This window comes from Haemaphysalis longicornis, unplaced genomic scaffold (assembly GCF_048455015.1).
Source record: "Haemaphysalis longicornis isolate Haplotype H1 unplaced genomic scaffold, Haemaphysalis longicornis Haplotype H1 scaffold_41, whole genome shotgun sequence".
Classification (NCBI taxonomy): domain Eukaryota; kingdom Metazoa; phylum Arthropoda; class Arachnida; order Ixodida; family Ixodidae; genus Haemaphysalis; species Haemaphysalis longicornis.
The window spans coordinates 1,536,927-1,559,746 of record NW_027526365.1 but is presented as its reverse complement, the minus strand read 5'-3'; the positions used below and the strand labels follow the sequence as shown (position 1 = coordinate 1,559,746).

General features: G+C 44.6%; 1 protein-coding gene across 1 annotated transcript in view; it reads right to left on the bottom strand.

Moving 5' to 3' along the window:
- Positions 1-184: 184 nt before the first annotated feature.
- Positions 185-22,820, bottom strand: part of LOC144137589 (death-associated inhibitor of apoptosis 2-like) — a 176,353-nt gene continuing 153,717 nt past the window's right edge. Inside the window, exons 15-16 of the mRNA XM_077669512.1 lie at positions 17,664-17,916; positions 185-5,105 (exon numbers count right to left, since the gene is read on the bottom strand). Coding sequence (XP_077525638.1) covers positions 17,666-17,916 — 251 coding nt within the window. The 3' untranslated portion in view covers positions 185-5,105; positions 17,664-17,665. The remainder of the gene's footprint in view (positions 5,106-17,663; positions 17,917-22,820) is intronic.

Below are 22,820 nucleotides of genomic sequence, written 5' to 3'. Positions count from 1 at the left end.
AGAAATCCCGGGCCATCTCCCCTAACGTGACAGCTGGGGAAGGGCGAAGCATGCAGTGTGCGCCGGCTTTTCCCGAAGCACAATGGCTGATAATGGGGAATGAGAGACACAGGACGATTTTGTTTCAACTATATACATATGTACATTTATTATATACACACAGCAATCACGTAGCTAATCAGAGTCAATATGCATAATTTTAGCGGCCATCTCAGGAAGGAGCTTTTCTAGAGCCAACAACGCGGTGGTGCCCTGGCTTGCGGCGAACAGGTGAACCGATTGCGGTGAACAGGAATTATATATAAGATATTTCTTTTACAGAAGAAAGGTTGTCGTCACATCGGTGGTTTGATTATTTGGCCCCTACACTACAACACCTTCGCACTTATAAGATAGTTACGGTTGAAAATATGTACAATTTCCGGAACTTAAGATCATGTTACAGGTCTTCACCAGCGTTCAGACAGCTTTTGGCAGCTTATTCCTTATTACAGCGCAACAACCATCCTGATAACATGCGAAACAGTGATATTTGGACAATTCCTCGTTTTCGCACCTAGTACAAATATCAGATGCTGCAACATAACCTGCCTTATATTTTGAATAATAATAATAATAATAATAATAATAATAATAATAACAATAACAATAATCAATCAATCAATCAATCAATCAATCAATCATGTTTATTTGCGTGCCCAGGAACAGCCAGAGGCCGGAGTGCTGGCGCACGGATAGTCACATAAAAACAAAATACAAGAAACATATAGCAAGAAACAAACAAACGACAAGACACACACAAATTGAAGTAGTGAAAATGACAGAAATAAGAGCCCAGGCGGAGCCTGGGTACAGGTTAAAAAGTAAAAAAAAGAAGATGCCTATGTTGCTCTGCCTGTCGTAAAGGCCACACGACAGGCAGAGCAACAAAGTTTGACAGTAATACAACAAAAACAACGGCAAGAGTGTAGAGACAAATGATAAGACGAACAAATGACAGTAAACAGTTTCAAAAATAGGCAACTATCAGTTGGATAGACACAACCACAAAGAAACCAAATTCCAGAAACAAAACAAGGAAAAAAAACCGACAGACATATCATAGATGTTTAACATACTGTTTTCAACAGCGCTGTACGGTAAATTGTAAAGGATTTCTGAAAGATGTCAAGGCGTTCAAAGAAGCGGTTGTAACAATTTTGTATTCTGCGCACCGGAGAATGATTGGAGTTGCGCGCAGCGGTCAAGAACGGGCGATGCGACCTGGTGGGCCTTTGTGGTACACTAAACTCTAAACAGTTAAGCAGGTCTGCGCAAGAAAGGTCACCATGAACAATTTTGTGAAGAAATGTAAGGTCTGCACGCATACGTCTGCAGTTCAAGGAAGGGATGGAAGGAACTATGGGTAAGTCAGAATCAGGATGAAAACTGTGACTGTGATGACGGTGCTTAAATATGGATAAAAACTTCTGCACACGTTCTATTAATTCACTACTAGATTTGGAGATCCCGTTCCAGGCAACAGAAGCATATTCTAACTGTGGTGTACATATTGCATTGTATAGCATTAGAAATGGATCTGGAGAAGAGAATTATAGTAATTAATAATATATTATATAATAATAATAATAATAATCAATCAATCAATCAATCATTTATTTAACGTGCCCAGGAACAACCGAGAGGTCTTGATGCTGGCGCACAAAAAAAAAGAAACAAAAAAACTAAGAATAACACACACAATACAACAAGATGACTGTTCAGAAGAAAACTATCAGAGATACAATGCGCACAGAAATATTACGATGACAGGACAAAAGTAGATTAACACAGTATGAGAAATAGCTAATGATAATGACGAAAAGTCAGATAATATACATACATACATACATAGATACATACAACAATGTGCCAGATAAACTAAAAGAGAAGGATAGAGCAAATTGCACATGTGCTGTTATCTTATAACGGTAGAAACCTTGGAGGAAAACGATGACTGTGACCCATCAAAAACATCAAGGTCAAGAAAATAAAAATTATAAAGACTTTGTATCCTGTTGAGGGTTGAGTGCTGAGAGAGGCGGGTAGTTACAAGAAACGGCCTGCTCTCTCTTGTTTGCTTCCGCGGAATCCGAAAATTAATACTATTGAGCAGTATAGGACAGGATATAGTACCGTGAACGAGCTTGAAAAGAAAGAAGAGATCGGCGCGATTTCGCCGGCAGCGAAGTGAAGGCAGTGACAATAGTTGAACGGTGTTAGAACACGAGCCAGAGTCATTTTTAGCGAAGCGATGGTTGTAAACGCTTAGAAATTTTTTCTGGGCACGCTCAACTACGTTACTTAAGGAATTAGAGATGCCATTCCAGATCACAGATGCATACTCAAGTTGAGGAAGACATATTGCGGTGTACAATTTGCGGAGTGGCATAGGAGAATTGAATTCTCTCGATATTCTACAAACACAGCCGAGAGAACGAAGACCCCGCATAGCAACACGCTTAGTATGAGCTGAAAATGCAAGGTGCTATCAAAGAGAACGCCGAGATCATTGATCTCACGAACCCTACATAAAGACACAGAATTGACAGAGTATAGAAAAGATACGCTAGATGATTTGCGAGTGAAACTCATGACTTTTGTCTTTGAAATATTGAGAGAAAGGTTATTGTTTTTACACCATTCTGAAAAAGAACACAAATCAGACTGCAACAAGCGACAGTCGTTAAATGAATGAATTTCCCTAAATATCTTTATATCATCTGCATACAAAAGGAAAGAAGAATTGCGAATGGCAGAAGAAACGTCGTTAACATACATTAAAAAGAGGAGTGGGCCTAATACCGAACCCTGAGGTACACCACTGGTCACTTTGTAAAAGGAGGACGTTTGGCCATTGACGGCAGCATAACATGATCTGTCACGAAGGTAGCTATGCAATAGATTCACAACAGCGGTGTCAACATCAAAATGAGCAAGTTTAACCATAAGCATTGAGTGACTGACTACATCGAACGCTTTGCTGAGGTCACAGTAAATGGTGTCGACCTGTCCTCTCTGGAATACAGGTGTAGATATTTGCGTCATGAAACTGGCAATATTAGTGACGGTTGAGCGGCCAGGGACAAATCTATGTTGATTATTATTCAATGCGTTTTTCACATTAAAAGACAGTATGTGGTGAAGGGCCAGCTCAAAAATCTTTGACATGGCACAGAGAAGAGAAATCGGTCGATAATTCGAGACATCAGTTTTAGAGCCAGACTTAAATACTGGAAAAACACGAGCAATTTTCCACATGCTAGGAAATGTGGAAGTAATCAGACAGTTATTAAATATGCTAGTCAGTACTGGGACCAATATACTGCTATAAGCTTTTAGTATGGCTGAGGGGATACCATCTGGACCATATGATAAGGATGGTTTCAAGCGCTTAATGCATTCGCTGATGAGATTTTCATCTAGCGACAGAGCATTGGGTGTGTTGATTTCCAAGTGTTGTTCGATAGTAGTGCTAGAGTCAGAGGCTTTATAAACGGAAGAGAACTGCGTGGCAAAACAGTCAGCGACGGCTTGTAGTTCTGTTCCATTGGAGTCCAGTAGTATTAAAGGCTCTTCACTTTTGTTAGACCGTTTAATAAAAATAATAATAATAATAATAATAATAATAATAATATGAATAATAATAATATAATAATATTAATGGTTATTTCTGCCTCAAAAACATACAAAGAGAGACAGAGGAGCTGTTAAAAAAGCCGTCATTGTGGCTTGACTAGGCCGCAGCCCCCATTCAGACAAGCAACAGCAGTAGCAATGAACAGCGAAGCGGTTAATTACAGCTAGAAACAAAACTACGCACGCGTACAAGCTTCATGCGTTACATAACAAATTGTTGAAGCAATAACACATTCATCAAACAATAAATAAAAACAAACACACATATTTAGAGCATAATGATGTAACGAAAAAATTCAGCTGAAATACATTATATATACCTGCAATGCAATTTGGAACACTATGAAATCCTTCGTTAGAGGAACTACGGGAAATATTTGTGAATCTGTAGTTTTAATGCTTACATAGATTTATTGTTATCTGCCCTTTTCTTTCACAATTGTGCATCGCTATGTATTTTTCCTATGCATTTCAACTGCTATTCTTTTCTCTTCTGGTGTCGCTTTTTGCAATTACAATGGCTTACATGCTTGTAGCGTTTGTACAGTACTCCTATGTATACCATATATGCCAAATATCAATTGCACACGCAGTATCCATTGATGTGTCGTTTTTTGCTTCCTTGTACTGGTTGTTTGAGCCCCCGTCAAGCTGTTCCCACTGCTTATAGCCCAGGCAACCAACCAGTACTATCTGGTGAATGAAATGGATTGAATTGACTTGAATTAAATTAAACTCTATAATTAAATATTAGACAGAACGTCCTAAGTTGTGTTCGTGTCACACGCCGAAACATGCTAAGTATGCTTAACAGGAGAGAACCTGGCGTTCGAAAACCATTTCAAGACGGAATTTAAGAAATTTTGGTTATTGATGGAATTGAATCCTGGATATTCATGCATTTAAAATTACTCTAAATCATGTTACTTTACTTTGAACCGGTTTTATCTATTATAGACTTTGTGACCATTATTTGACAACTTGATTTACCCTGACGACAGGAGACGCCGACAGCCAGAACCCCTAAAGTGCCTCGCCATAAAATAATGGCACATATATATAAAAAGACTACATAGGGAGACGAAAGAATATTGTCTGCATATTCTGAGTATGTTCATGGAATGTTAATTCGTGCAACCAGTGGGAGAAAAGGCTGACGCTCATTTCTGTGTCTTGATTGGTAGCCATCGCGCACACGCACACATGCACGCACACACTGCAATGATAATGTGGCTGTGCAGCCCCGCACACTGCGCACGGCACCACACCACAAGTTGTTTGTGCAGTGATGTAAGCGGGCTTTCTTGGAGTGTAGCCAATCAATTCACAAGGAAATTTGCCGCCACACGGTCAGTCGGTAGTGTCCCCAAGTACGAAGTTCCACATAGCTGGCCTTCCTGGGTTCGGAGTAGGTCACACGAGGAGAGCTGCAGAAATAGGCATTTTAAAAACTCGATTAGGACATAACGTCGCGGTAAACCATCATAAAAAGATCTGTAGAGGGCTGCTGAAAATATCACTGATATTAAATCTTTGTAAAGGGTTTAGCGCAGCACATGCGAGCCAAAAAAATCTGACCAAAAGGCCCCTGGCATGAATCCCCGCAAAATGGAGAACATCCGCACGATTCACTTGGCAAAATGATCTAATAATGGAATGGGATGAGTCACGAAGTAACCAAAAAACGCGCGTCTGTACTCGGGGACAACTTAAGAACGACAATGGAAGTTGCCCCTGCTCCTCATTACCGCCGCCGGCTGTTAGTCCGCGTGGCGCGAAAAGTGCCTTACTGCGAGTATTTTGAACGTGAAACGAGTCGTTTCTGGTGTATCTCGCACTTAATCTGCGTTTTAAATTCCTGCAGTGACTGCAAAAATACTAGTCGTGAAAAAGAAGACGATGAAAAAGAAGAAGAGAAAACGCGCGCGTGCGTTGATATCCGGGTCAGTCGCTTCGGCGGAGTGATGCACAACACGAGCTATTGTCGTTCTTAAATGGTACCCGAGTATAGTTGCCTAAAATGCAGGTGCGTCAGCCCAAGTTCTCCCGAACAGACGTGCCTAAACATCATTCCGTATCATAGGCTCCATAGAAGAACATACAAATGTCGCGGAGGTACTCTGAAACCACTGTATGGGGAGCCGCGCGCGTGCTAAATTTGTAAAACACAGCAATTTTGTAGATACATGTTGCACCCTTTAACTCCACCAAAAATTGAAATATTGTACGGCACAAAACTTTCAGTGCACCGACGGAGTGTTTCCCCCGTGTTCCCGCGAGTATCAGGTGCCATTCTTATAGCAGTCCATTGGTAGGCCAAGGTATTGTGGCGTCCGACATGACCGCTCAATGCCTGCATATTCGGATGGGGTAAGCCCCCATGAGCCACACGAAAGGAAAGAACTATAAGTAAAGTTAATTTTACCGTCTTTAGCAATCCCGGCCGATGGGAGCACCTTGTCAATAATAGGCCTGTCAGCACAGAAGACAACCACATCATAGGCATATGCCAGGACCCTAGGTTTATTCCCCAAAACACAAAGATCATGAAAACTTCGGCACCGAAGAACTCTCAAACAAACGGGCTCTAAATAAAGTGAAAAAAAAGTGGCGACAAAAAAACATCCTTGTTTAACCGACGCTAATGTCTCCATAAACATCGAGAGGTGCCCATTAAAATTATATTTAGTTTATCCGTCGTCATAACAAAAGCTTACGCCATTCAAAACAAGCAAACCAAAGTTAACATGCTCGAGAGGTGAACACAGAAACGAGTGGAACACGTGAACTAAGTCTTAGAAAAGTCAATCTGAAGTAGAGCGAACTTCTTGCAAGTGCCGGAACAAAACTCAAAGGCTGTACGAACAATGTGCAGATTGGTCTGCATTGAACGTCCAAGCATGCCATATATTTGGTGGCAACCTGTGCGCATTGAAAATTGGAGTCGGTTGGACAGAACGTACTCAGAAATCTTGTAGTCCACGTTATAGAGTGCAATTGGTCTGAACCAATCAACTGAAAGCAGTTTCTTCTTTCATGTAGACTTGGAAATTACAACTGTGCTTGTGTTGAGTGACCAGTGAAGAGATTTTATATCAAGTGCATGAGTAAAAATGTTTAGGAGGAGAGGGGGACAGTAACATTTGAAAACTGTGAAATTCCCCGGAAATTCCGCCAGGGCCAGGTGACTCGGAGATGAGAAGCTGATCGACAGCGTTTTCTACTTCAGTCAAGGTAAAAGGGTCCCTTATGCGTAACGAATCACCATCTGTGGAGGCGTAATCAGGGACACAAAGCGGTGCACAACGCCGCTGTTAAGGCTTCCAGGTATATGTATCGGGCTAAAGAAATTTTTGTAATTATGGCCAAACTATCTTTTTTTCCATGGTGCTTGCAATTGCACCATTAACATGACCTATACACTTGCCAGCCGCGCGACGACGCTCATCTTGCAAGGAATGATGAGTAGAGTGATCACAATTCAGGACAATTTTCACCGGAACGCACAACGGCTCCTCTGCGCGTCAGTGTATCGTCCTCTTGAAGATGACACTTCACAGTAGCAATTTCATCAAGGTATGTACCAAGCTGTTCACCTCAAACTAGTATAGTTGGCACAGGCTCTTCAAGAGGAACTGTTCCTCTTCACCCTCTCCCGTGAAGCCGCATATGTTGTCCGGAAAGCACTAACCTCCTCTCATCACTCTATCCCGGATCCACTACATACATGGCATCCTCTCGCTACACCCAATGATGGTTAGATTTTTATGGCGCAAGGCTAAGTAGGGTTCGAAAGCGCCTCTCGCTACACGCAACTGGCCTTCTTACCAATCAGTACATCCTTATTGGGAGTGCCATCCGCCATACCTTCCACCACACCTGTGTTCCCGCATCGCTTCCTGAGAGGACTGATTGAATTCGGGTCCTGGCGTGGATGCCAAGTCGATGCAAGAACGTTCGGCGACCCACTGCCTTCGTGTTAGTGAGGACCTCTGGGAATTCTACGGACCAGCCGTCTCCTAATGAAGAGACTGTGGCACGACGGTTCGGACTAGGGCTGTTTAGAAAACAGTTTTCTCTCTCTCTGTCTTTCATTGTGTGATAGATACTTACTGAAGCTGTCTTTTTGGCAAGCTCGCGAACTTCCTGCTTCAACATTTCCCAGGCGGCAAACAAAGACAAGTCAGCCGACAAGCAACGTTTTAACAGTGCGCTTACACTGCTGCAAAAACATTGACCTTTAAAACCGATTAATTTTTCATAGCACCCGCTTCGGTCGGGGGCTGAACGTGCACCCCTACCCAGATTCAAAACAACAAGGCAGTGGTCAGAAAAAGGCACAGGTTTATAATCGCTGAGGAAATGTAAATCCTGTCAACACGAGCATGGGATTTTCCTCCAAGATGTGTACGGCCAAGGAGCTCGGAATGGCAATTGTCATCAACTATCCCAGCAGTGCCAAGGAGGGAAGACAAGAATTTAGCGCTCGTGCCACCAGAAGTAGTCCGCCCAGTACCGTCTCCGGTGGACGATGAAAGGCGATTAATCCCTTGCGATTTTTTGTTGTTTGGGGCACATAGTGTCCGATCAACGTGTACCGTCCAAATGACCATGTCAAGGGAACCCTTTTTTTAAAGAAGATTACCAGTTATGTTTAAAAATGTAAGAAACTGCGCAAAGGACAGGACGTAGAGAAGAACACAAACACGTTCTACTCTACGTCCTCTCCTTTGCGCTGTTTCTTACACTTTTAAACATGCACCAACGAGCCCACTTGCTCCCCGTTCTAAGTTACCAGTTATCTCACCACGGCTCGATGACGTGTTTTGATGAGCGAATTTAACGGCATTTTTTGAGCTATCTCCGCACGTTGCCGGTGCAGAACGTAAGTCGTCAGTGTTGTTCCTTTCTACGTGGCGCATAAGCACCTGGGGATAATTTGCCCGTATCACAAAATTCACAAAGGTATACATTTGAAACGTAAATGCCGAATAATGCGTCCCTCGTGGCACCTGAACGTGAGTGCACGTGAGTAGATCATGTGCACACTAGCCACGTAGAACCCTGATAGTGATAACGCAGTGGCGTGTGCTGGTCTGTTCGTTGAAGTATTGGGCTGCATAAGACAACGAATCTAATATTAAGGGAGAGACACACACAGGGGGTAGCAGAAGACCCTCAGGTTTTCTAAAGTAAATCGCACCAAAGTAAATCGCGCCAAAAGAGACGAAAACGAAAGCGATAAACGCGATGCAAACGCGATGTTGCCGCAACGATGTTGCACCGTTGCGACAACGCGATGTTGCCGCAACGGTGCAACGGGAGCTCGGTGCACGCGCTACCACCCCGGCATTGACACACCACCTCGACCTTTCAACACCGAAGCATCACGACGGCGGCTCCGCGACGAGAGGTAGGGCAACTCCGTTCAGCAGCGGACACGGGTTGTGGACTTTTCATTACCGTGCTTTGCCCTCGCCCGTCATTTTCGGACTTTGAGAGTTCCCCGTATGCTTGAAATTATTACCGTATTCTATACCACTTTGTTGCCGTTCCCCAGTGTTTAGAAGTTCCCCACCGTTCTTTAGTTTCCCTACTTCGCTAAGTATTTCCTTTGGGGTTTTGGGTATAACATCATAAACTAGTCTTGTTTTCAAAGCTTCCTCTTCTATTTATTATTGTCCACCGAACCTGACAGCCACACAGGCACACGGTACTCGCATGCAAATTGTTTGGAGGGACGTTTGCGCGCTGCCGTTGCCACGGAGGTTAGCGTTTCTAGGCCGCAAATACGTCAACAATAACATAAAATAACGAACTAATCCTTAATTATTACATTAATTACTCAGAGTTATTAAAAACTCAATCCAGTGTCTCTTTATTCGCCGCGAGATCTAAATCGATAATGGAAGCGTCGCGCCACCTATAGGGGGCTCCGAGGAGCCGTAGCAGGCGAAATGCACGTTGTGGGCGTGCGTCGTGTCTCTATTTGCGCCTTATGTGCGCATTAAACGCGCACACAAAAGCGGTATACTGTAGTTTGGTTCCTCCACGCCTCCATTTTGCTCTTTCAGACCAGACGCCATTGCAGCCTATGAGGAGAACGCCGCAACCCATGCTGGGCTGTTCAGTGCTCCGTTCGTCTGTGGCTCTGTTCAGGGTGTGTGCCTTGTCCAATGAACCGCATATGTAGTAGTTTGGCGTTAAGTTAGCGGTTTCAGTGCTTGTGTACGTGTTCTGTTTTTTGTTCGGCGGCGGGAGAGCACAACAGTGGATTTTAGGTCTTAATTCGCTGCCAGATGGTAGATGTCGACCCCGGCTGTTGCAAGAAGTGGTGGTCGTGCCCGTGGCACTCCACAGTCCCGGCATGCAAGCGATACCGGTATCGGATGACTGACATAAAATAGACATTTGGGATTAAATAAGTGTTTTCAATAAAACCTTGCCTGTTATGTTGACCAATTAGTCATGCCTACGGATGCGCAGACGTCAAATGTGGAGCGAGGGCATCGTGTGGGTCTCGCTCACCAGCGCTCACAATAAACACCGTTGACATGGCAATATAATTGCCCCTTCTGAAGTCGACTTATGACGGTTGCGGACGAGTATAAATTAACTGGGCAGAAAAACACACGACCACGCAACCATTCAAAGTACAATTCCAAGGTTGTGATCAAGATTGGCCTAACTCCGCACCGCGTATGCTCAGTGTCGGTTGGAGCCGATCTTTATGGACCCCCTAAGTGCACCATGAACGCTTTACGGCATCAGCAATGGCTGTTTTTTAATTGTAGTAATTAGATTAGATTAATCTAATTAGTAATTAGATTAGTAATTACATTGCGTCCAGGTTGAGCTATTTTCCAAATAAAGCCTTCGCATACCTCGAGCTGCGTTTCCACATAGTTCTTCCTGCTTATCCTGCTATTGAACCGCGCTGTGCGATGTAGAAATTTATCCGTGCATATCGTTTGGCAGTGTAATGCGTTCACCTAAAAAAAAGCAAAAAGCCGTGATTTTTTCAGGTTTGATTGCATAAAAAGGGGATCGTTGAATGCCAACCGGCTGTAATGACCGAACAACAAGGACCGAACTGCACTTTACCGTTTCACGTTGAGTGAAACAGCTTTAATTTTTTTGTTTAGCGAGATTTGTGGTTCTAGGAAGGGCCTTTGTGAGACTGTGGCACATGGAACGCAAGGGCATTGGTCTGTTTGTGTTCTACGCATGTAAAGAGCGAGGGTACGGATCATGTGATTGCCTATCTTTCGTATGTTATCAAGGGTCTAATCGACAACATTGTTGTAGCAGTGCCAGGAAGAATGTAACCTGAAAGCATGTATCATACTGTGATGGCTGTCGGCACTTTCGTAGACGTCTGGCTCCTTGCGTGGCAATGCTTCATAGGCGCAACTTCTTAACCTGCTTTCCGTATCCAAGCTGAAAGCCTTTGTTGCGTTCCTGATTTTCAGAACTTCAAGTCCCGTTATGCATAATTCAGGAATATCTTTTCTCAAGGTAGAGTGAATATGTTGGTCTTTATGACTTAAGATTTGGTTCTAACTGGCGCAGTCCGTGCAATGTGATATTCGTTCCGTCTCACGGTGGAATAAACAGTTGCTGCATCTATTGTTGAAGAAGGGAGGGGGTGGGGGAATGATAAAAATATAGGCAGCGTCTCGTACCACGCACGTGGTACGAGACACGCCCCCTTGCGGTGGCTCTTGCTCCGCGTAACGTCATAATGGCGTCGTAATCATAATAATTGTCATGGTTGTCATGGTAACCATAATAATTGTCATTATTTTGTCTAGTGTATTACGAAATACACATTTTTTTCTTTGTAGTACGTATTAACGCGCCATTCAACTGGTAGAACTTTTCTAAACAAACAATTTTTGTTCTTGGGGGAGCAGCCGGCGCTGCTGCTGCTGCTACGTATCGCGTACATAGAGTAATAGAGTCGCGTATCCGATAGTGGGACGAAGCTCTGATTTTCTCTGGCAGACAACGTAGATAAACCGAAGTTCGTACTGTTAGAAGCACTATCTGAAAACGTGGAGAAGTTGCTTGTGATTAAGAATTGCGTGGGGACCCAGCCAGCATTTCCAGACGGCAGCAAAATAGCCGCTCTCGATTAATGTTGACCTGTGACCGCTTGGTTACGCTTGGTGTACGCCGATTGTACCTGCGTACACTTTCAGCGTACGTGAGACGACATCACACAGCCGACGGTCCCCTTTTGAACAAGCTACGTTCCACACAAAAAAAGACACCGTCCGAGCGTTTTTCTGTGAACCTTCCGACGCATGTCGGCGCGGCGGCATCTGCTATCAACACTTTGCTCCACGGCAAGTTCAGGATGCCTACATGGGCGACCTGAAACATCGGTGTGTGTTCTCGAAATAAAGACAACTTAGCAGCGCCAAAAGATAACCGGAATGTATAGTGCTGAGGATGAAGGGTAGTGGAGGCAACTGTTTTTTACTATGCCCATGTGCGCATTTCAATTACAAACAAATGCGCCAAGAATAGGAAAGGTAATTTTTGGTGTCCCTACACATGTACTACGTACGTACCACTACAGTAAATCTCCTATTCAGAAATATTAGCAAGAAGAAGTATTGAAAATCAGGATTTTTGAGTGGACGAAATGGTAACCTGAATACGTTTTGTCAGGAGAAAATCTTGTGAGCATGCGCCACAAGCATCATAATTGCATAATATTCAGCACTCAAAAAGATGTCCTAGTAGAAACTAAAGATTTCCTAGTAGAATACATGATTCTACAACAATTTAGGACCTGGGTCTTTCAAAAGGTACACTAGCTAAGCGCTTCATCTCATAGTTACTGCACTGGTATAAATTTCACGACTCACTGTATATCCTGTGGCATACGCTATGTTGGCCAAACTTTACAGAGTCTCTTCGTGCAACGGAAGTTAATTCAGGACACCCAGACGATAGTGTCAGAGAAAAGTACGGTTATAGGAAGAGTGTATACTTGGCCCACCATCATTAAAGATACATGCACTCCAGCATATGAAAACCCATTAGTTCTGCGCATGCTCAATAATCAACGTCAAAGAGAACCTTAACACGTGCCTGGAACGTGAAAGCATCTACGGATTGTTTGTGGACACAGGTATAAGCAGCGGGCACGCTGCAAATGTAATTGATATGCTAATGTCAAAGCTGTCATAGGGCGAGTTTAATGAAACGGAATGGTGAAAAAGATCCCAATTTCAAAGTACATTGATGTAATATGGGGAGTGAGGTCATCATATAGATATGCACTATAACCACAGTCATCAGTATGTTACTGTACGTAAACACTCAAGTGATATGATCAAAAGGAACTAGAGGCCCCACTGCAATTGCTTAGTTACGTTTCTTTGGACTAGATTAGGTCGGTTGCTGTTAGTCAAGATTCTGTGAGGGCATAGAGAAATATCTGGATAGTGGCTATGGAGCTCCGATTGATTTACACATTTTCTGTAATATTAAGTATTTGTTTGAAGTTTAAAATAAAATTGATATCATTTGTTTGTCTTTTTAATGAACAAAACTCTTCGTGACCACAAAACAATGGTGGAAAAACAAATGCCCTCTTGCTTTGGTGGCTTGTAACGATTCACTAGAATTTCCCATGGCCAACTCAAAATGTCCACGGCTCGTATGCTGAAGGGTAGTGCTAGTGTCCAAAAACATTTGGCTGGAAGACTGGACAGGTTCTATATGTGGAAACCAGTAGCCCACCCACACAGTGCCCTAAAACAGCCAATGCAGTGAGTCTCTGCTAATAATTAAACAATTTCAAGGGTAAGTTTGCATTTATAGATTTTGATGCAAGGCATTCACTGTGCGTGGAATAACTATTTAGGGTGTAGAATAGTCATTTTTGTGATTTCGTACAGTTCTCAAATAGTTGGCTAGATTTTCTTATAAAAAAAGTGAAAGCTCGCAGTTAGGGATCTAAAAAACATTGTTTAGCCTCTCCAGCCATTGTACAAGCCTCAGGAAACTCGGCTGATAATAGTTGGTGCCGACTGTAGTTTTCGCTTGCTAGCTCCCTGACCAAGCACATGAATGCAGTGACTTAGAAAGATGGTGACTAAAGTGAGAAAAGGTGGATTCTGTACAACAGCCCTTGATCATCTAAACAGCACAAACGAGCGCTGATGACTCACAGTCCCCGGCTGGGGTAATAAAATACCTTTTGACATACATGTATAGGGCGTTTACATACTTTTCTCCAAAAAATCTTATAATTACACACAGTCCCTTCATGGAAGGGGTTTGTTTCTGACAAGATGGTTGAAATTTGTTATTAGTAACAACATAAACTCATAATTCCTCTCTTTCATTCAGCACGCTTACGAGCTTTGTTATAAAAACCCTGCTGATTCAATTTCACGTACAAATAAACTGCTTATGCAATCTTCCCTTATTTACCTATGTTCGAAGTAAACTGTGGTATACCGTAAAATCGGCTGTGCCGAGTGCATGCAGGCGTAACCCTCTTGAATGGTGTTACGTGAGGAACATGAAGCTGATAAACTTAAATCAGGGAAAACATAGCTTCCCATATTGTTTTTTTAATTTTTGTAACTATTCTCTCTACTGAATACCTCGGTGGTAACTCAACTCAACTCAACTAAGCTAACCTTTTCCACAGGCCTTTAATATTGTCGGGCTCTGCAATTATACATTTCCAGCTGGAGCATGCCTGCTGAATTCAGGTCCGACACCATGCTTTGCTATTTCGCAATCGCAGCTGTCTGAAATGTTGCTGATAAGGTTTTGCCGATGATTTTCAACAGGCCACATAACTAGTGTCAAAACCATTTTATACCTTTAATTGCTATTTATAGCAAACAGTATTCTATCATTTTTTATAACACATTTTGTTGTAACCTCACTCAACGGTTTTGTTACCCCGCGAGCCTGGTTTATAAATCTTGGCGTGAACATAAATGCCTTATTGCAATACATTCACATGCACGTCTTTCAGCAAATCTGAGTGGCAGACAGCACACGTTTTGGCTTTCCAGCGTAGCTTTGGTGTCAGCAAAAATGAATCTTTTTCTTGGCTCCTCTGCAGCGGTTTGTAGTGAAGCAAAAAAGATCACTTGCTGATTTGGCTTTCCCATAGGACTCTAGTGTAGTGCAAGAAAGTATCACTTGCTTATTCCTTTTTTGTTGTTTTAATGCTGTGCGTCTTCCGAAAAATCCTGGCATTTTGTTTGGAAATAGAGCTTCACACCACAGACTATGCAGAGAAAGGAGAGCTACTCACTCACTTTTTGCTTACCCACGGAAGTTTGGCAGATCCCTTGTCATTGACAAGCAAGTGTTTGATTTTTGGCTTAATCACACCTTAAGGTGTGACGATGGGATAGATGGCTAGGAAAGGTGGCGTACTAGGTACTAGGTGGCGTACTAGGTACTGAAGTACTAGGAAAGGTGGCGTAATCAACACGGTTTCTATATGTTGGCAGGTTTTTTGTCCAGTTTCTTTCCAGTGTGTTTCATGAATATTTGCCAGGGTGCCTGAACATGTCTGTTCTTGCGTAACAAAACTGTCAACAGCGAAGCACTTACCAATTCTCACGTGCTGCTCATTCATACTAGAGCAAAAGTACGTTCAGCAGTCATTTTACTGTGAAAGTTATTCATTATCCATACACCTTCCAGCTGTACCGCAACTTTCACAAACACCGACAGACATTAACATCCACACAGGTGGCCTTGGCTCCAGTTCTTGCACAAGGTATCAAGAAGTACTCCCGGGAGCGGGCAATGTCAAGATCGACACCAACCCTTTCCCTGTAGTTGTACTTGATAAACTATTTTTTAAGCTTGTTGGCCTAAAGGATTGTTTAAATGCCCGTTTTGTGGAAGAAAAAAAACAGCTAAATGGCATACAATACACAACCTGTGAATGTGCTTTCTAGCGGCTGGCTTCTGACGAGACTTGCACCATTATGAACGAAATGTGGGACATTTCGTTCATAATGGTGCAAGTCTCGTCAGAAGCCAGCCCCCTTACGACGAAGTCAATTCACTTGAGCAATTTTCGAAAACAGTTTACAGAGTGCGGAGCTAATAAGTAATAGAATATGAAACATCCACACACAAATGGGAACTCTTCCTGTTCACTACCACAAAGGCTTGGACAGAAGACGCTTAAGCACACTTCAGCAGTTGCGAATACAAGCATTAAGGACAAGTTGAATTATGCAGAGTGCTTGGGATGGGCATATAGATCTCACAGCCGCTTGGAATTTGTGGATAGACTGCAAGCCTCTGATATAAGCTCTCATCGTCATTAGCCTATCCTGCTGATAGTGAATGAAAGTATTGTCGGTGGCTATGTTCAATTCAAGAGTAAAGAAGGAACGAGCCTATCAAAATACATTCTCAAAGCAGATGCAGGAGGAAGTTTTGTTGCCTAACCTGGTTAGAGGAGGCAAAAGGCACTGGAGAAAAAAAAAGGGAAGTAGTAATTGCGAATAAAATTTTGTGGGGCTAGCAGACAATCAACTGTTGAGGGTGAAGGACTATCCTATCCATCCTTTGCCACTTATTTACATCCATTTGAGCAGATAAGAACTTATCCTAAAACTTTCTAGCTGGCAGTTCCGCGTACCCTCTGTTGATAATTTCAAGGTAGACAAAACGTTATCGTGCGCTTTCAATAACGGCTGCTTAAGATTGCTTAAAATTCGCAGCCCATTTTAAGTCTTGTCTATCATTTCATTAAGACTTTTCAATTTGAAAGCACAATGGTACTCGAAGGAACAAATTCGAACATAGATGAACAATAACTGAACTGTCACTTGTTTACCTTATTCACACCAGACTTCAAAAGACTATTTAGCAGAAGTGCCAAACTTGGCCCACACGGCGATCTTATCGGCTGCACTTTCCCATGCTCGTACAGTTGGAGCTTGCGCATCCTTGCACACGAAGCCAGTCAATCAGCGAATGGTTTCAGCGGCATCTTGAGTAGATGCCTATGAACAAGCAGTTGGGCTCTACCCACCGAAGTGAAGCTGCGCACCCTACAAGGATTCTGCAGCACCGCGTGCACAGATCGTTTCCGCGGAGTAGCCAGGATACACTCGGCGATAGTAGTACTGCCGCGTGGGAAAAACTGCAGAAGCTACATGCGAGGACAGATTACCTTCGATGATGTCATGCGCTGCCTGACGACACTCGATTCGTTTAGACGCTGACACTGTGCCGCTCGCGTTGTCATGTCATCAAAGACAGCTACCTTATAAGTTACAAGCTACACTGATCCCCACGTTTTGTCATTGAGCCACCAGAATCAGAACACAAGGCTTGGCATGGAAGAAGCAAGGCACAAGTAGACAACGAATGGAGGCGCGTAAAGCAGATGGCACGCGAACTGCAAGACAACATGAAGCTTACAAGTTACTAAACGACAATACGAGAGTTCTAGGAGCCCCTAAAAAGTGGGGTGAAGCAGCGTGCAGAAAAGGATGCATTAGGCTTACCAAGACGCGCAACTGCAAGTTCACGAAACATACCAAATGTAAATACAAGCACTCGTCCCAACAACAACAAAAAAAGCGCCGCGAGGGAGCCGCTGTGCCGGGAGATGAGGACGTAACGATGCATCAGGCCTGCCATTCGAACAACGGGCGGAGAACATCGAGACACAAGACGTGAACAACGTGCTGCCGTCGTCGTTAGCACAAAAAAGCGACATCAAATGACGTAAATATGAAGTATATTTTGTGACCTTACAGGAAGTCACGTGAATAATTTAACTTGACGTCTCTTCCGCGGGGCAGCAGCTACTGCGAGGAGGGCGCGTCTAGTACCACGCACGTGACACGAGACAGCCGAAAATATAAACGGAACAAAACGAGAAACCAGTAAACGTCCCCACCTATAGCACGTCCGTGACTCCTAAACCCGGTCGACATGCACTAACTCCGTGCTGTACTAACCCTCAGGAGAGGAAGGTCCGAACCATGCCGAGAATTTCCCTCCGGCATACGGCGCAGGAGGTGAGTGCCGACGCGCAGGCAGGGCAGGCCACCAGGTGTCCGCAAGGCAGGAACAGCACGCCAACCTCGGCGTCCAGGCACACCTTGCACAGCCGCTGCTCCTTCAGGCGTAGGTTCTCCTCTGCAAGGTCCGAGGGCTCCAATGGAAGGCACGACGAAGCACCACCCTTGGCTACTGCCGCCACCCTGCATCCTGCAGAAGACGGCAGAGGGCATTTGGTGCCTTTGTCATCACGGGACGGTCATGTTTGGGTGAAAGGCAACATATAACGACTGCTTGAAATATTCTTCGGAACGTTTATTTCCGCTAATTCTCAGCTTACGCCATGCGGGGAAAAGGGTTTGGGGAGAGAGTTAGGTTAGAGGGCAGCGTGGCTAAGGGTTTGTATCAGGAACGAAGGAAGAATCATCTATTAAGAAGGGATGGCTCGAAGCCGCTGGGGGAAGGAGAGGGGCAGGGAGGACGCTAATAATGCTCTGCCGCGAAACCACATGAACGATTTGTTTTCTGCCCGCCTTGTCCGGGAATGAATACAACAAAACCACGAAGTTTCTCCGCCTCGCGTAGTGTGCCGCCACTTGTGCTGAGAACTATTAACTATTTCGGCTGACTTCACATGAACATGTTCATAGGGGAGAACCTCATTTATGAAGGCAACCGTGTTTTCAGGCTCCCAAGTTTCGTACAGTACGGTCGATGCGAACACAGGGATGGGGCGACCCGGGTACGCAACTCCCCTTCGTTGGGCCTAATGTCACGCTTCCAGATATAACGTCGTAAACCTGTACTTGCAGCTGCAAGTGCAGTGCGTGTGACGTGTCTTGGAACTTCGTAGGTCTCAGCACGAAGAATACCGAACACTAAGCCTACACACAAGACGTTGGATTAATTGTCGGGGTTTGAAGTCTAACGTCATGAACTGGTACAACCCAAGACGTTAGATTAGCGTCATGGTTTGAAGTATAAGGTCGTTACCCGGGACCAATTGCGAAAAGTATTTCTTTTGCGTCAAAAAGCGGATACCAGTTGACGTCAGTAGACTCGATAGTGAAAGTGTTTGAAGCTATGGCTTATACCTTGCTGTTGCTGCTGTTATGCCAGCAAATTACACCTATCGACTAAGTCGCAAGGGAAGAGTTCAAAAGGCGGCAGAGGTCAGCAACATCAGTTGGTGTTCGGTTGGCGAGCTTCTCCTGCTTCTCGAGCACCTTCAGACAGCACTGGACCGCGAGGTCCACAGTGTTGCGAGTAGGCGCTCGAGAAGCGGGCCGCCATATCTGACGCAGGAGTTGTTGGCGAGACACCGTCACGAATCTTCGGCGGGCCTAAATATAAGCTCGGGAAAGAACTTGTACACGCCAAAGATGCACTATACAACGCGAAGGATAAGCCGGGATTGTGCATAACATTGCATCCCAAATTTGCACCGCAGCCTATAAAGGCGAAGCTGGAAATTTCGAGAGATACGAGTAAAGGAGTACAAAGACGACGTTACTCACGGCGGACTGCAGAACACTACCAAGGAGCCAATCGTGTCATTGCTTGGGGCTCGAACAGAATCATTTTTACCGAGAAAGTATTGTCAACGCACCTACTCCAAAAATCCCGGCACGCTATTTATCGTACTCGTGGGCCCACAGCATACTCATGGGCTTCGCAGCGATCCACGCATGTTAAATACGGCCGAGCCGCTTTTGTGTGATTTATTTTTACCTGTTCATTTTTGATGAGTTTCAATTTGACCATGTTATTTTCTCGCCAGAGGTGGTTTCGTCGAACTTTGGACTACGTGTGTGTGCGTGTACATGTGCGCGCGTGTGTATGCGTGCACGCGTGAGTGTCTGTGTGTGCTTGCATGTGTGCGTGAGTTTTGGTGCGTGTGCATGCGTGCGTGTGTCTGCATGTGTGTGCGTGCTCGCGTGTGCGGTGTATTTTTGAATGACTGTACTGCACACTTGTACCCACGAGTCATTGTTTTCTATGTTTTCGTATTTTTATAGTGCTCCACCCAAGAAGGCCTGGTGTTGTGGGTGATGAATTCCAAATAAATAAATCAGTAGCAACAATTATGCTGCTTTTGCACGATAATTCGTGAATGGTGCAGCCAAAGCGCCTGTCAGTTTACTCATCGCCTTTACGAAGGATATTTTGGTGCAGGTATTCTTTCCGCTAGAATATCAACCTATGTGATACATTTTTGCAAATAGAATTAGTGGGAAAGCTATAGGAGGTATTCGTTGAAAAGTTTAGCCGTCAATTTCTTCGCTTGGGAACACTGGAAACGGCCACAGACATGGCCGATACGCAACGGACACGGCGCAGCCTGGGCCACTGCGGCCGCATGCCGAAAAAAAAAAAGACACCGGCGAGCGTCATCTGCTCCGTTCAAATCCGATTCTAAACTGTGGCGCCACCAGAGATGTTACTAATGCCGCTCACAGTGAACTCGACGCAATACTTTGTGTTCGGCGAAGAGTTTGTAACGTGAAACACAGTCATGTGTTTCACGGTCGTGCTTAGCACGGAGAAGTGCCGCCATCCCGCGGAGCCCGAAGTAACGAGTGACGGCGCACTCACACGGTTGCATGGAGGAGAAGAGGGGTGGCTGATCTGCGGGCCGTGCGCACAACGTCGCCTAGCAACAGACGCTTGGCCACAGATATGGCGGCGCACACTTGGTTGCCTGCATACCTTCGACGCCATTGAATACCGAAGATAGTTAGGCTCGAAGAAATACATAGCCAAAGCCGGGACAAATCAAGGGAGTCGCACAACACAAGCGCTCTGTTTCCCTTGCCTTGTCTCGTCTTCAGGACTATTTGTCTTCGAGTTACAAGCTACCAACTATAGCCCTTTAGCAAACCATTCTGCAATTTTCATTCAGGCTCAAAGGCCCGCTGTATAAAGGAGGGCTGCTTCGACTGCCTGGGGTTGTCTAAACCTGTGAAAACCAAACAAGCTTTAAGAGTGTCGCCTGTCTGCTTGCTGCGCATCTTTGTTCATATTTTCCCTTACACCGAGAGTCAACAATTACAACTTCGCGCTGCCACAGAATAATAATAAACGTGGCGCAAGGATAGTCACTTGGTGCAGTTACGTAACTTTTATAGTTTTTTTAGCTGGCAAACTATAAAACTGCTGCGTCGGCTCCGCGCTCAACTTTTCAGGGTAATCATTAGCAGAGATAAAAGAGAGAGGGAGCGCTCTTTTCCGATTTTCCTTTAACGCAAATGGCACGCTAAAGTTTACCTGAAATGAGCCCTACATCAACACGCAACTCTGCTATGTTATAGAGATTGCGTGTTCGCAATGACACTCACGCCACTGTTTCCTTAGTTTTTCTGAGTATACTGGAAAACTCGTCGCAATAACGTTCGCGCTGATCGACGCAAAAATTTAATGCAATAAGTTTTACACTGTACTCTGGAAAACCGAAGAAACAGTGATGATTAATTTGGGACTTTTCGTACTCTGACGCGATATGTTTGCAGCAGCTTAATGCTCTGCTGTGACAATGTGCCGTCTTTCAGTGGCGTTTGCAACGCTGTGACAGCTTTTGACGTATGTACAATCACGGTGAGAGTGTCCCGCATTTTTTTGTGAGGTACTGTGAGCTCGCGTGAGCTCAGGTCGTGTGTTCGTACGCACGTTCTTCTGCCGATGCAAGATCAAAGTCCGTGGCGACGCCGTTACGCCGCATACCGTTATTACAGGCTAAAATCTGGCGCTATGTAGTACTTGTTTTGTCAGTGATCCGAAGCATCAGAATTGTTTAGGTTAACGCCGAGTTGCCATACTAGCCCGTTTATGGCTGATATCCTACGAACGTTATGGGGCATTTGCCATCACAAGGAATGCCCCAGTAAGCGGGTAACCTGAAATGCACCTCTTTAAAACGCAATTTCCTTAGTGATGCCAACAATGCTTTCTGTAAAGCTACGTTGCAGTGAGGTATGAACTAGCCAACTTTTTGGGTATAGTAGAGCTTTGAGTTTACATAGTTCCCTTAAAGTAATTCCTGTACGCTCCTCGGGCTGTACGTATTTCTACTGAAATACCGTGCCACCTCGAACCGACATCTGCCGGATCTGATCACTCGTCTCCTAATCATGTAGGCGTTCATTTCGCGATCCGTAAAAACACCATTTGTAGCCTTAGTTATAGTCTGACGCTGGCTATTTTTTTCTGCCGTATAACCTCATCAATCCAACTTGCGGAGATACAGATGCCTTTGTAATGCAACAAGCACATGAGGCATATTTCCCATGGTTTGGGGGCAAGCAACTTCCACGCCTCCTTATACACGCACACACCGCGCATGCATGCATCTAGATTAGGGAAGGAGTATCCATGGACCTAGCGGAAGGTTTGAAAGCAGAGTAATCGGTGTGGGTTTTTCTGAGCTTACCCTTTAAATAATACAGTGATCTCCAGTGTTGGTAAACGTTTGGTTCTTCAAAGGCCAGGTGCAATTGTGTTGCAACGTGGACTGTACCAGAATGCTTCATAATGAATGAGCAGATTTATATGGTAGGTTACAGGACTGGTGACATACTTTTTCCCGATTAAAAAAAAAACACCCAATTAGAGCCAGTGTGAAGTCTGCTGAAACATCGCAGCTGTGATTGGCTTGCTTCGGCTTGAACGCCAACGGGCGCTCGACTGAGAATGGCAGCGCCGACGCCGCGAAAATTCTAGGGTCCGAGCAAACGATTCGGAAGCTTCACGTCAGCGGCTGCAGGCTCCCTCCCCTTTCCCTCCCCCAGCGGGAGAGGCAGGTACCCGCCTCGGGTAAGGTCCCTAAAATAACTAAGGTAGCGCCAACTGCTCCCTCCTTCTCCGCTGCCCTCCTCTTTTTTCTCTCCCCTCACCCGCGGCGCCACGGTCCCTTTAACTCCGCGGCGGGCCGCCATGTTTGTTGGCTTCCTCAGAGCAGACGCCCTCGCAACGCTTCGGGGAGCTCGCTGCAGTTTTTCGTGCAGTTTGCTCTTGTTTTCGCGCCGCAATCGCTCTTTGGTAGCATTAATAGTATTTCTAGAGCCCCGTTTTACCAACACGCATTAAGTGAGACGGTTTTGTGGTATATTTTTGTCTAG